We start from the raw sequence: 15667 nt of genomic DNA on the forward strand, positions 1-15667 counted from the left end.
CTGAAGGTAGGACTAGAATGATTCGACCAGGGAGGTGCCAGCATCAAAACTATTCCTTATTTAAATCTATTTCTGTAATTTCTAACATGAACTTTTGGTTCGGTGGAAGTTTGTGGATTTGTAAAAGAGCAGTGATAGCCTAGTGGTTAAGAAACGCGGCCTCTTGATCGAGAGGTCCGAGGTTCAAATCCCAGGCACGCACCTCTGATTTTCAAATTTATGCGTGCGTATTAGAAAATTAATTATCACTTGCTTAAACGGTGAAGGAAAACATCGTGAGGAAACCTACATACCTGAGAGATTTATAAAAAAAAAATCTTAAAGGCAAGTGAAGTCTACCAATACGCACTTGGCCAGCGCGGTGGATTATGGCCTAATCCTTCTCATTCTGAGAGGAGACCCGTGCCCAACAGTGGGACAGTAATGTGTTGATGATGATGATGATGATTGTGGATTTGGCTGACTTACACCTGATACTACTCTTATTCCTCAGGAGTAACAAGCCGTTTGTACGGCCTTAGGTAGAACTCCTGCATATTGAGCTCATTAAGGAGACGCGCGTGCGGGCCTTAACACCCGCGTTTAGAAACACGTCCTAAGACAACGCTTCATGCCACTCCTGAATGGTCACACAAACTTAATGTCAGGCCGTACAAGTCGCAACTCCTCATAATATGTACGTGTATGTATGTGTATATGTAACATAAATCGCTTAGAAGCGGTTTCTTCAGCAGTAATCACTTTAAAGTATTTCCTTTCTCTCCTATTTCACTATGTTGTGTATTTTACCTAAATATACTTAGTAATACCTCGCGTTGCGCTGCGGAAATTCATGTTCTTAACATTTGTTTTTCGAGAGGTCCACACCGTCCGTTGTATGCGACGGTTTGCGACCACACATACCGCCGTCCTTCCCGGGGTCGCAGGCCGGGCGGTTTAAGTTCCCACTTTTGCCGCCCGCAACCCCGGGAGCCCCGTTTTAGTTGCCTCTTACGACAGGCAGGGGATACCGTAGTGCTATTCTGGTCCCGGAACTACAGGGACATCATGTTCTTAACCTACAATACAAAATACTTGACAATAGCATAACAATACTAAATATATATCGGAAATGGGCTGTTGCCAAACAATTTTTAGTCTAACTTTATTTTAATGCCAAGTGTAAATTGATAATGAAGAGAATAGTTGAAGTAGCGACATTTAATGTTATCTTAATAGTCATATTATGGTTATGGGTACGTATATAGGCCAACTGTTCATTGCGTAGTCATTTTTGTTCTACTTTAAATATTAAAACGAAGTTATACCTAATCTTTGGTACGTAGTATTAGTTTTGCAAACACGTAAACGTGGAGGGACCGTAGCAGTTGTTTGCACGCAAACATCATGAAGGCATGCGTGCAAACCATTAATTCATAAAACGGGAGCCTTCAAGAGTGTATATGAGAGCGTAGCCCTCCGCAAATGGCACAGTAAACAATTATTCCACGTACACACGTGCCGCCTGAAAGATTCAGTGAGAATCAATTCAATCAGGTTCTAGCGTCTATGAAAGACGCACGTTCGAACCACTAGTGGCCAGCCGCACTCGACATGGGTTCCAAAAAGAAATCGAAAAGAATAAAGTAAGTTTGATATTTTATTTAGATGCCATCTCATTGTAACATTTTATGTATTTTTTGTGTGTATATATTTTCATGCTGTGCGTCTAATTTCTGAATATATTTTATTTGAATTCAACTTATTACGTTATTATCTACGTGTGGACCACGATGATATGATATAGTAAAATTATATGGAGTTTTTTATCACTAAAATGAATAATTATTTCCAGTTTCAGTCATAATTTACTTACCTAATTCCAATAGAGAATTCGTAATCGAAATCGTCTTAACTTTTGGTCAATGTTTTGAGCAATTATAAAGTTTTATACATAAGAAACTTGAAAGCTCGAGATGTTTTATTTACCTAATATATAATCATTGATCATAGAGATACATTCATTGCTTTCATGTTCCCATTCTTTATATTGCTGCTGCCGCTTTATTTTTTATCAGATCAATTGCACTATATTAAGATATAATTTTTAGACGCCTTAAGCGAATTGTAGTGAGCTCGGCGTTGAAGTAGGCGCATAGTGGAAGATTTCAGTTTTTGAACGGTCAAAAGGGTTTCAAACCAGAATTGAATCAGGAAAAACATCATCAAACAAATCCATTAGTATATGTTTAAAAGTATATTAATCAACCGGACCAAAACTATGTTTTTTCAAATTTGATCATACTTATACAGTCGCATAATTTAAATTTAAGCGGATAAGGTTTCGATATTAGCGTTTACTAACACAGGCAAGTTTAAATGTAACAAGCACATAACTAAATTTATCATTATTTGTTCAAACAAACCATTTTAACTTTATCTTAAAAGAGTTCTTGTTTACTTGAAAATTCTCACATTTTTTCTATTTCAATGAGAACAAAAGTAACAAATGAAGAAGCCAAACAAACATTTGAGTCCTTTGTACAAAAAGCTTTGTGGAAGTTGAGGAATAAAAACACTTCGTATCATTGTTGCGCACGAGCTTTCATTTCATTTTTCTCTCCTTGTCTCGTGCTCGTTTTCTTAATAAAGTTTGCACGTTTCTTTATTTTTAAATTTTAAATACAACAGTTTTGTTTATCAGTATTAAAAATAACTTACGAGTAAAAAGGAATCATCACTTTGCTGTTAGTATTAATTATCATAGATAACAATTAATTCGAAATTAATTAAAAAATCGCATACTATTTATATTTAAAATTATTAAACGTATCGAAAGTACTGCGATAGATACAAGTAACTAAGACACCATTGTTATTCACATAATGTTTAATGTTATACGGACTATTCTTTCTTTAATTTTACTTTATGGTCTAAGATCCGAAGCTAAATCGAACTGGACCGAGCTGATAATAGAATGAAACTCATTTTATAATGAAATTAGTACATTGGGTAATACATTAAAAATGGGTTTGCTAAAAAAATCCTGGACAGGATAATTTTAATTATTTTTTGAAAAATTAAAATTTAATTGAAAATCAAATTTTGCAACATCAAGATAATAAGAAAATTCTATTCTGAGTGAATGTTAAAAACATACAGAATGTGCAGGCTTTGGGTTGCCTATTATTTACGTGGACGAACTACTGGGTTGTCAGGTATAAACAGGTATTTCGCTGGCAACTACTTTCACTCATGATGATAATAGATAAAATTTTATATCAGTAGAAGCGCTGTTTTATTGTGAACACGTTGATATAGGGTTGTCTGCAAAATGAAAATTAATTTTTCAAAAAATAATTAAAATTATCCTGTCCAGGATTTTTTTAGCAAACCCATTTTTAATGTATTACCCAATGTACTAATTTCGTTATAAAATGAGTTTCATTCTTTTATCAGCTCGGTCCAGTTCGACTTAGCTTCGGATCTTCTACTATTATCAATGAATCACGTACAATTATCGTAAGGGTAAAATATATCGTCTTACTGGCATTTTTCGTTTGGCATATTTTTTTTTTATTTTATATCATTACCGAGTGATACAAATGGAATATAATTATCGAAATATTTTTTGACATTTTATCGTATTTGAAGATGATAGAACTTTGTGTTTGACTGCTGAGGCACCACCGTCACATCTGTTTCTGCCTAACAACAGGAGAATAAAGCGAGCGGTCCGGTTTAAAGGGTAGGATAACGGAAGTGACACATACTTATCCGTGGCGTTCCAGCTTATTTAGGGGTAGCAACTATACTAGCAATACTTCTATAGCCAGATAGGACTCAAATCTTATCTGAGGTTGATGTTCATGGGCGACATTAGTCATTTACGATCAGGTTAAAAATTTACTCTTCATCTCCAAGAGTCTCCATGACACTCTCATCCTTATGCTGTTGGTTTATTTTCAGTGTACAAATAGGAAAAATACATTTATTACATAAGTAGCTTTTAGCAGCGTCTTCGCTCGCATTCAGAAATGTTTACCCTTCGGAGACGGTATGTCATTTCGGGATAAAAAGTATCCTATGTCCTTTTCTTAACCGCTGACTATGCGCGTACAAAAATTCATGACAATCGGTTATGTACTCGTAGTAAAGGCGTGAAAGTATAGCAAATAAATATAGTTCAAAAAACTAAAAAACACGCTTTTATGATAAAATCAACTAAAAAGTAGAAAATAATTTTTAATCTAGGAATCAATTAAAAACAGTAAATTGTATAATTGTGAAAAAAGCGCTGAGTGCTCCACTTATCAATTTTCGAAAAGCACCCCACACTTTTTATGTATATATGTTTCAGTACATTTGAGTTATAGGGAAATAACATTATTATTTTTCATAGCTAAAAATCAATCTAGTAACTTTGCCTGTACGCTCCATAAGGCGCCTTCTCTCGCCTCGAAAATCGTTAATCCTGAGGATGTTGATAAGGACAATGGTACAAAATTATTAAACTCGTGTATTGTCATCGGTTTTTGATAATTCTTTAAAATTTTTAATTAAACTGAACGTTCAAAGTAGATAGAAATCGGGCTCAAAGATTCCGTTACTGTTACGTACATACATACATACAAACGTACAACCCAAGCTAATAAAAGCGTGTTAAAAAAGAAATAAATCTGTCATTCGAATTTATAATATTACACGTAGTTAGAATTAGATAAGTTTACACTGTGTGTCTTGAAATCCTTGAGTACCTGCAGTCGTCAATTCAACTAGGAATATTTGCCGAGCTTATCTATAGCTAAGTCATAACACTATCCGTACATATCATAGAGCACTATTGTATGGATAATAGTATTATTCTGGTCATAAACCGTTAGATTGTCTTCAGACGGTATAATCAATCAAAGATAAATTGATTGAAATGAAAATTTGACTTTATATTGTTTCCATAAGTAGTAGGGTGGTGTATATTTACGTGGTTCAAATATATATACTATGTTAAATAGTGTTACGTGGGTAATTTAAGAACAATGTGACTATTTGTACAGGTACTGGACTAATAAATTATATTTATTCGTATATTTATTCATTTTTTTTTTAAATATATTTATTCGTACATTTATTCAATTGGTTAGGTTAGGTTAGGTTAATAATAAATAATTAATAATAGGTTAGTATTAATAATTATAAATTATTCGTACGGTAACCGTATTAATAATTATAAATTGTTCGTACAGTACCTGTATTAATAGACTCAGCCATTTAAGAAATGGTAGGTAGGAAATGGGTGTCATCATAAATGCTCGTACCATATAAACCCTAGTACATTCTTGGAGGTATTTCGACGGATTTTGTAAGAAACCCATAATTATGTGAAAAATTTATCTTAAAAAAAATGCAAATTACACTTCAGAATAATATATCTAATGACAGCATAAATGTATGTGTAAGTTTATGTTGCATAAAAATCAGTACATTATTTTTTGTGTGTGTATGTTCCTCTATCGTATTACACTATTATATTATTTATTATTGCCGATCAACAAGGAAACGCTGCCAGCGTTTTGGGAACCATGTCTCACACGGCAATTTTAGTTGGTTTATTATACTTATGATTTTCTCTTTTTTACACTTCATTGTACATATTGAAAAAAAATTTTTTTTGACCTTAAATTATTTTCCTGTTATTTAGTTAAAAAGTAAATATCCTTGTAACATAATAAAAATAAAATTATATTAAGCATTGCAAATGTATTGTTTCAGAGAAAGCGCGGAGTCAAGTCCAGAACCAGAATTAATATTATCTTATTTTCAAATAGTAAGTTCATTGATACGTTCTATGTGTGTGTATAAAAGTTATATGCTTTTCGTTTACCAAATCGATTGATTTCTAGCAAACTTTTCTACGATTAACAGTTTCGATGGTTAGCGACTAACTTAGAGAATGCTGTACATAACTACATACTTTTAATGTGCATGTATATAGGGTACATTATTACTATTGTATTTAAGTTGAAAATGTTATGTATACTATGCTGTTTGTTTGTCTAAATAATAAAGAAGATTAGATAAAATAAATAAAATTATTAAATACTTTTACAACGATTAATTAAGTGAAAATATATAAAATCTATTTGAATGCTTATTGTTTATCAAATTGATTGATTAAACGAAATTTAAATCTATGGTCAACAGTTTCTACGGGTAATGGCAACTAACTAATTAATATCTTTACACCTGTACCGCAACAGCTGTGTACTTTAGGTGGTAGTTTTGTTCTAATTGAAGTATACTGCAGATGTCAATGGCCACAGATATTAGTTTTATTTAACGTTAAACTCCTAATGGTTCGTTATATAAGTATTCAATGGGTAGAAAAAAACGCTTCTTAAAGCTGTTAAAACAAGAAAATATTCGTTAAATTTGTAGGTTTTTTCTGCGCTTTGATACTTGGTACCAAATAATATAAGTATGTATGTAATGTATTTTTATGTAATCTAGTAGACAAGTAGTAGGCAGACAAGTATGCAATCCACCTGCTGGTAAGTGGTTACTGCCGCCTATAGACCTTAAATCAATCCCAGATAAGATTAGTTTGCTACTTTAACTCAGTGACAGATACACCGCTACCCCTGAGGATTAAGTTGGAATGCCTTGGAAAAGTATGTATCCCTTAGTTAGTAGCTGTTACCGCTGTTAGTAGACAGAAATAGATGTGGCGCTGGTGTCGTCAGAGGGTTCCACCTCCTTCAAAATATATCTGTATATTTTGAGGGGGGAGGAATTATAATATCTGTAAATATAATATATGTATATATTATCTGTATATGTACTATATATCTGTATATGATGACAGTTCCGTTACGCGACATGGTTGGAGTTGTTCGCGACAATACTCGGCGTCATCTTCGGGCTACTGAGCGGGGGCGGCGTGTGCTACATCCTCGTGCAGTTCGGTGAGCTAAGCACCGCGTTCGTGGAGAGGACCTCGCAGACGCACCAGCTGACCAGCATCATGCCACTCACGCGGCTGTTCGGCGGTGGTCGACGATTGTAAGTTTTTTGATGTGAAACATCTATAGCCGCACGTAAAACCGATTTCTGGCGTGGCGACGCGTTATATATACGATATATATACGATATATACGATACGACTGTATATATACGATGGTATATATACAGTCTATATGCAGTAGTGTGTACGGTGGGGCGACGCGTCGCCATGCGCAATCGACTGTGCGATTCTCTCCCACTCGATCTGGCGTTAAGAATGTTTATTCAATAAATAGTTATCGTTATCTGGAAAAAAATCGTAATATTTTATTTTATCATTATGACATATTTAATTCCTATCACAATATGTTCTTTTCTGCATATTACTTTTACAAAATAATGTTGATGTTTCACATCTGCCAGGCGTCCCGTGACGGCTCACATTTTTTTATAAGAATGAAGCAAACTATCAGCCTATTTAATGCTATGAAAACCACCCATGGAAATCTGTAAATCTCCAAATAGGGCAGGGTTTCTGATGCCGTGAAAAGATATGTTGCAACTACGAACCACCATTGTTGCCTCATATATGTATAAGTCAGCTCACATCCACAGTCACACCCTTCCAAAGAAAGTTCACTATAAAAATGTGTATTATGTATATTGTGATGTTCAAGTACTTTTATTATCTTTTATTTAGGAATATAACTTTATTAGTTTCGATTAACAAATTACATTCGTTTTTCAAGCTATGCGTCAATAAAGCATTAATATCTGGATAACCGAGCTTACCTTGGTATTTTTTAAACGACATTTTCTACAAATGGAACCTAGCTAGGTTTCGAAATATAGACTTATCGCTCCCAAAACCCCCTAAAGTACTTTTCATGAAAATGAAATGCTCTATTTTGTTTATCTTATACATAGGTTATATTCATATTGAGAAGTATCAAAATCAGCCCAATCCTATTATTTTATGATATATCTATACCTACATGAAATGTTAAAAGTACTTCTTTTCGACCAGAAAAAACGCATCTCATGAGGAGAATATGAAGGCGTTAGTGGAGGACGGTACCTCCATGGCCATCGGGATGACTGTCAGCATAGTAATCTCCATCGTCTTTTGCATGCTGGCTGTCGCGCTGGTCAACTGGAGCGCTTTGAAACAGGTAACACATAATACACACAAACAAACAAAAAACACTTGTACGTTTCTCCCGCTTATATATTATCATGTAATAAGATCATTTTGCCGTTAAATCATTACTGTTCCACTGCGGGATATGGGTCGCTCAGAATGAGAAGGATTAAGTCCATAGTCTACCGCGCTGGCCTAGTGCGTGTTAGTAGACTTCACATACCCTTGAGAACTGTTTTTTAAGATTTTTAATATGCAGGTTTCACAGTCGCAGTTAAAGCAAGGGATATTTGATTTGTAATTATACTTAATAAAAATCATTTGATTTCAAACATATTTCACAATATTCGAGACTTTGAGTGTAGGCTAAAATAAAGTCCTGTCATTTCTTAAATTCACCCTTGTAGATCCAGACGCGTTTCGTACCGAGGGGTGCCGAGGGTGGCAACCAGTCTTGCGGCACGTTTTAGGGAGGTGGATACCTATATAACGGTTATTATATAAAAAGACCTTTCAAACAAAATGCGCACAAAGCGACACTTTCAGAGAGTTACATAATGTACAATCGAATTGTATTCATTCCTGGCGAGCTTTTTAGGATTTCGTACTCAAACGTGCTTGTTATGGCAGCCACTTACACTAGAAATAATAAAGAAACCGTCATTTATCGACGTTTTTCACTTTATTTACTGAACGGCAATAGGTAATCAATTCAAATTTACACTATACTAATAAATACTAAAAATAAATAAAAAATTGGTGGCACTGAATCCTCCATGTACATGTTCAACTCACACTTGGCTAATTTTTTCGTCAATTTATTTCTATGGGGGATAGCAAATTACACGAGAACTCAGGTCTCTTCACTGTAGACAGCCAGATAAAATACTTGAAACCAAGAAGAAAAGCTCACTTTGAAATCAAAGACAAATTGTCCCGTCATCTATTACTGCCCCACTGTAGGGTCTCATAGAGTTAAAAGGATTTAGCCAATAATCATCCATACTGGCCAAATGGGAAGACCACTTCGCAAGTTTGTGATGTCTACCAAAATATAACAAACTTTGAAAACTTTTGTTTAAAATTTGTTTATGTGAATCTTCATACATCAAAGTTTAAACGAAACCTTTTCTAACGTTTTCTCTTCTATGCTTTTTTGTATTCATTTTGTGTAGGAAATAAATCTTGGTGTAGTCCGCGCCTAACTGCTGATCCGCTCTGAATTTGTTGCGAATTGTAAGCAAATTGTATGACTGCATACAATTTGTTATGGCGACGCGATTTATTTCTATGTTCAGAACGGACTGTTACGCGGACTATACTACATGTATTTTTGTTTCTGGATCATAAAGTTATAGCGGAGGTATTATTTATGTACTATTTGCGGAAATATTCTAATCTTATCAGTTCATCGAGATGCTGTCGTAACTCGTAAAATACCGCCAATTATCACGTGTAATTAATGTCTCTTGTCTCTTATCTGTGACGTCATTGATGTCCCATCGCCGGGCAAACTTTGCAATGGCTGTAAAATCTCCGCACTGGCTGTTTTTTGACAATTTAGTATTATCATGATAACACGTCTCAAAAATGTTTTTAGTTTTTAAGCCAATTTTAGTGTAAGCAAATGGTAAATTAATTTATGGAAGGTAGGTAAACGTTTCATAGCTTCGACAGTACATAATATAAACCCATAAAACTTATTTAATTTCATTTAAATATGCTGCCCTTTGTGGTTCAACTCCGGCGGCACCACCGCCACACCTATTTCTACCTAATAACAGCAGTGTTCGGCCAATAATAGCATGTATTGTATATTACAAATTTCATATAAATTTCAAGTGTAATTGCTAATTGCAAATAATAATGCTCAGATAACAATCGCTCTTGTTTATGTCGAGATGAACGAACAGAATAATGATTGTAATGTAACCTGATAGTTTAACGGCGTAGAGAATGCATCCGTTGATTACAGGGCTACCAATTAATTACAATGAATTATTAAATAATTAAATTAAATACAAGGTGGACATTAAAGTCAATGAAGTTACTGTTTAAAATGGGACGCTTTCTACACTCATAGCCTAGTGGTTAAGAAACTCGGCCACTCGATCGAGGGGTCCGAGGTTCAAATCCCAGGCTCTGACCTCTGACCTCTGATTTTTCAAAGTCATGTGCGTATTAGAAATTAATTATCACTTGCTAAACGGTGAAGGAAAACATCGTAAGGAAACCCGCATACCTGAAAGATTAAAAAAAAATCTCAAAGGTATGTGAAGTCTACCAAAACGCACTTGGCCAGCGCGGTGGATTATGGCCTAATCTTTCTTATTCTGAGAGGAGACCCAACCCAGCAGTGGGACAGTAGTAATGCGTCGATGATAATGAGCCCCACACTAGGATTCCGAGTCGTGGGTGCCATGTACACACATGAAGACGAATATACAAACACCAAGACTCAGAACACATACCTAAACTCATCATTCAGATATCTGGCCGGGGATCGAACCCTTTGCACGTCAGACCGGTATGGTGACCGCTCCGCCACGCGTATCATCACAGTAATTCAGTCATTGATAGCCCTAATCGTGTATGTAATGAAATCGACATGTTAAGATTGGAGATACCGAACCAATGCGATTCTAATCGTTTCTTACTTCATACTAACATGCCATAAGTATGTACCTATTTTGGTATTTTATTTTAATTTCTACTTTAATTTTTAAATTTGAGTTTTTCTCTTACACCTATGTTTTTAAAATATTATTCTTCACTATCTATGAAAAATGTTTGAAATAATAATCTCGATATGTAATACCTATGTGTTCCTTAAAGGTAAAAAGCCACATCTCCAACGCTTAAGTCTTCTACTTCTAAGACTCACGATCGAGTGTTTATGATATGGTCCAGGTATAAGGGAACGTACCCATATTACTTGACCATTTTTAACAATTTTGTAACCCCCTCCTCGAGTTTTCAGGTAGTAATGCAGATGTATTTGAATATTGCTCGAAAAATCGTGAGATTTTTGACTAAGTGACGAAATCCTAAGACCACCCCCCTGCCCCTTTAACCAAACGGTATTTTTAATTACTCCCTCCCGCCCTAAATACATAGTATAGGTATAATCCACACGAAACTGCTAGTCCACTCTGAATTTGGTGTGAGCAGGCGTAGTCATACAGTTACTGTGGCGACGCGACTCATTTGTATAATCAGAGCGGACTAGCAGTTTGGCGCGGACTAAACGTTCCCTGGAGTGCTAAGGTAGATATACATACCTTTTACCTTTAAATGTGTGACATCAATTCAATTCAATCAGCCTCACGCTGAACGCTCATAAAGATTCATGACAACGGGCATCTTACAATTTTTAGGTCAATATTATCAATCAACGTGTTATGAGGTTATGACGTGTGTACGGAGTGTATAATGTATGTATACATAGAGACAGATTTTGCGCAAGCAACTAAACAACCAATTGTCTTAATTGATTGACGTCCTTGTATCACATTGTGGACTTTACGGTGGATATTAAAAATTATATAACATAAAGGGAGACTTAAGGGCAGAGTCCATGTGCATTGGCTTTCCTTAAAAGGGCCCTTTCCTCCTTTGAATCCTCAAAACGTCCTCACCTTAAAATCTTGATCAGTTTGGAAAGTATGTAATACGTTGTGGTATGTCATAGATCTTGTTATAAGCTGTTATTATGACCAATTTAAAGGGTCATACCACCGTAAATTTATGACGCCCAAACACAATAATACCATATCCTTCTCAACTCAACTAAATGAATATCAGATTTGTTAACTCTGTGATATGTTAGTTATCTAAAATTATAGCGATATCGACCCTATATTTTAATTCTTACATCCTGTGCCCGTGATATGTAGTTTTACTCCTATTATTATTTATTTTGTTTGATGATTCCTTACAAATTGTATTTATTTTCTTACATTAGATTACTCGGATTCGAATGCTGTTTCTTGAAGCGGTCATGCATCAGGACATGACCTGGTTCGATACCGACTCGGAGTTCAATTTGGCTTCAAAAATGTCAGAGTAAGTGATGTATTAGTAAGTTTATGTCTTAAACTTTGTATCGGAATTTAACGATTGCTCTTTCTGGAGGCACGGCAGTGACCCCGCCAAGTCGAGCTAAAAAAACATAAATATGCAGCACGGCCGTACCATTATTTTCTCGAAGCAATTCAGGTCATTTTGACCCCCTGTAACTTCGTTGTATATAAATCTAGAAGCCTGAATTTCATCAGTGAATTCAATCAGGAACCAAGCAGGCATTGTATAAACACGGTATGTTTTAAATTTCAATTTGAACAAGTAGTTTAAGAATCACAAGTAGTCAAAGTTCTTAATAATATTTATTTTTTAGAAACATGATGAAGCTCAAAGACGGTATGGGGGAGAAGCTGGCGATCGTAGCCAACCTAGCTGGAACGGCTATCATCTCTCTATGCCAGGCATTCCCAATGGGCTGGGAACTAACACTGGCGTGTGTCACCGTAGTACCATTCTCTATAACTGCATCTGTTCTGCTATCTAAGGTAAATAGTATTAAGGATAAAATTATCTTTGCTAATAGTTGAAATAAGTCATGCTTTTTCAACATTGTATATTTGATTTGAATAAATCTTTTTGTTTCTGTTAAAGAGACAAACTAAAAAAAATTCTTATCGTTTCATTAATTTGAGCAATATTTCATTGGTGCTATATATAACATTTCTAACATATTATTGTCTGTTTTTTTAGTATCAAACAAAATCTTCGATTCGAGAAATGGAATCCTACAGCCAAGCGGGTAAACAAGCAGAGGAAGTATTAAAGTCAGTCAGAACTGTTGTAGCCTTCGGTGGAGAGAGTAAAGAAGTTGAAAAGTAAGTACTACCTTAACCATCGGAACACTCTGGTTACAGGCATTGTTATAGCTAGGACTACGGGATCCCCTACCTGTCGTAAGAGGCGACTTAAAGGGGACTTCGTACATACATACCGTCCGTCCGCATACCGTTGTAAACACTAGATGGTTTAGTGAGTTTACACAAAAGTAGAGCCCGACGGGGCAAGATACTCAGAGGACTCCGGTTGCGCTCCTTTGGAGATTCCGGAGTCTTCAACGCAACGTCGAGGATAGTTTTAGTGAGGGTGTTTAGTGCCGGTACCTTATGGTTTCCCCCTCGTTAACAAAAAAAATGGGGGGTGGGGGTTTCTCTATATATTGATGAGGGGAGGATTTCCGGAACGAATAGTCTTTGTTTGTCGGTAGAAACAAAAAAGTCTTCTGTTTCCAACACTTTCTTTTCTATGCTAGAGAGGAGAGGGTAAGAATGCCCTAAGCCAAGGGCTTTTTTTGTATTATTATCATTAAGTTATAACTATGTTTCACATCACGATTGTATAATATGAGGCTATGTGACCATGTAAATAGTACACAGTATTACGTAAAATATTTTATAGAATAACCTACTTCGTGATAAGTATAACATTACTGCTGAGGTGGGCATTAGATTCGCTGATAATACAACGAATATTAGACGACTTGTAAGGTTTCATGTTAACATAAGCAGTCCGAATTTTTGCAATGTTTACAATTTTATGTAAATATATATTTTTAAAGTAAATTTGTACTTACGAAAGTTTCATTAAAATTCCGAATAGTATTCCTTCATTTCCTATGAGCACTTATTTGCAAGTTTTTATTCGTGTTTATATATCTATAATAAACTAATATTAGCTTTGAACATAGCAGTTTGGTGGCTATCGAAGAGATATAGTACTTATTATCAAATTAATAAAAACGGAAACATGAAAATTAATCGGTTTCCCTCAAGTTTTCAGGAATAACGTTTGATCGAATTTCGACTTCAGAAAAAATCATTTTTGTAAATACGTAATAACTCATACTAAGGGTACAGTTAATATAAACAATAAAGGCTATCATAATCTAATATATAAAATTCTCGTGTCACAGTTTTCGTTGCCATACTCCTCCGAAACGGCTTGACCGATTTTGATGAAATTTTTTGTGCTTATCCGGTATCTATGAGAATCGGCCAACATCTATTTTTCATCCCCCTAAATGTTAGGGGTAATACAACCCTATTTTTTTTTATTTATATGGCAATACAACGTTTACTGGGTCAGCTAGTTATATTTAAAAAAATGCATACGTAGGTGTAATACGAGAGATGTAGAATAGTAACAATAAAAGTTGCACACATCGACTTCCATGTAATCCGGTTTAAATCGGCATTGTTTCATATTTTGCAAAATCTACATTATCTATGTGGAGTAAGATCATTTTATACCCGTAATAAAGATAATTTATACATATTATGTTAGTAGATATTTAAATTAATTGATGCTGATTCTTATTATCCTTATCCTTACTAATATTATAAATCCGAAAGTAACTCTGTCTGTCTGTCTGTCTGGTTGTCTTTTCTTCACGCTTAAACCACTGAACCGATTTTTATGAAATTTTGTACAAAGATAGTCTAAGACTCGAGAAAGGACATAGGATAGTTTTTATCCCGGAAACCCAACGGGAACTAGGGATGACAATCTAAGATTGATTAATCGGAGAATCGATCTTTTGGACCAAAAAAATCGATATTTTAATCGATATTACTAAGGATTGAATCGTAAACTATGCATTTGATCAAGTAATGATCTTTAGCAAAGTTGTTGTCCATGAGCCTACGAAGGTTCCAGAGTTAGTACGACCAATTTTCGCCAGATGTCGTCGACTGTCGTTCCAATGAAGGTACGAATTTTCAGTTTTATGTATGTTAGTATGTCATATTATTTTCTTTTAAACGCGGGCGAAGCCGCGGGCAAAAACTAGTGTATTATAAGTTACAATAAAATTAGTTGTAGAAGTAGGAAATGTTCATATAACTCACTCATGGGTTTTGGCTCTGCCATCAATCAATCGATCAACCCCAACTAGGGTTACAATGTTACCTGAGGTAAACAGATACGTTACTGTCTCTGAGGACAAGTTAGAAACGCGTCATATAGTACTCATGTAGTTGTAATATCTCTACACACGATTCAAATCGGCACAGCCCCGCTTAACGATTAACGATTTTCGAGGCGAGATTGTTCAAGCGCCTTAGATAAAGTTTATCGCAAGTTACTAGATTGAAAATAATTATTAAAGAGAAATAGATGATGCAGTGGTTTTAGTTTTGTTTTTGGTTTGCAGCCACGGGGGGTTTTACTAAATTTTCATTAATAACACTTTATAGGTTTTTAATTATCAATATGTTACCTACTTACATGGAAACGTTTCATACTTAAACCGTGACGACCCGCGTGGCGGAGCGGTCACCATACCGGTCTGACGCGCAGAGGGTCCCGGGTTCGATCCCCGGCCAGACGGATATCTAAATGATGAATTTAGATTTCTGTTTCTGGGTCTGGGTGTTTGTGTATTTGTCTATGTGTGTGTCCATGGCACCCACGATACAGGGAATCCTAGTGTGGGGCTGTGAGTGTAGAAAGCGTTTATTGTTTGTTTGT

At 35.3% G+C, this 15667-nt stretch overlaps 1 protein-coding gene across 1 annotated transcript in view; it reads left to right on the forward strand.

The window, feature by feature from the left end:
* The first annotated feature begins 1454 nt into the window (after positions 1-1454).
* LOC140743576 (multidrug resistance protein homolog 49-like) overlaps positions 1455-15667 on the forward strand; it is a 35391-nt gene continuing 21178 nt past the window's right edge. Inside the window, exons 1-7 of the mRNA XM_073074971.1 lie at positions 1455-1625; positions 5749-5803; positions 6842-7038; positions 8006-8150; positions 12084-12184; positions 12516-12687; positions 12893-13017. Coding sequence (XP_072931072.1) covers positions 1594-1625; positions 5749-5803; positions 6842-7038; positions 8006-8150; positions 12084-12184; positions 12516-12687; positions 12893-13017 — 827 coding nt within the window. The 5' untranslated portion in view covers positions 1455-1593. The remainder of the gene's footprint in view (positions 1626-5748; positions 5804-6841; positions 7039-8005; positions 8151-12083; positions 12185-12515; positions 12688-12892; positions 13018-15667) is intronic.

Source organism: Epargyreus clarus, unplaced genomic scaffold (genome assembly GCF_041222505.1).
Source record: "Epargyreus clarus isolate Ecla_fem2 unplaced genomic scaffold, WU_Ecla_fem_2.2 ptg000007l, whole genome shotgun sequence".
NCBI lineage: Eukaryota > Metazoa > Arthropoda > Insecta > Lepidoptera > Hesperiidae > Epargyreus > Epargyreus clarus.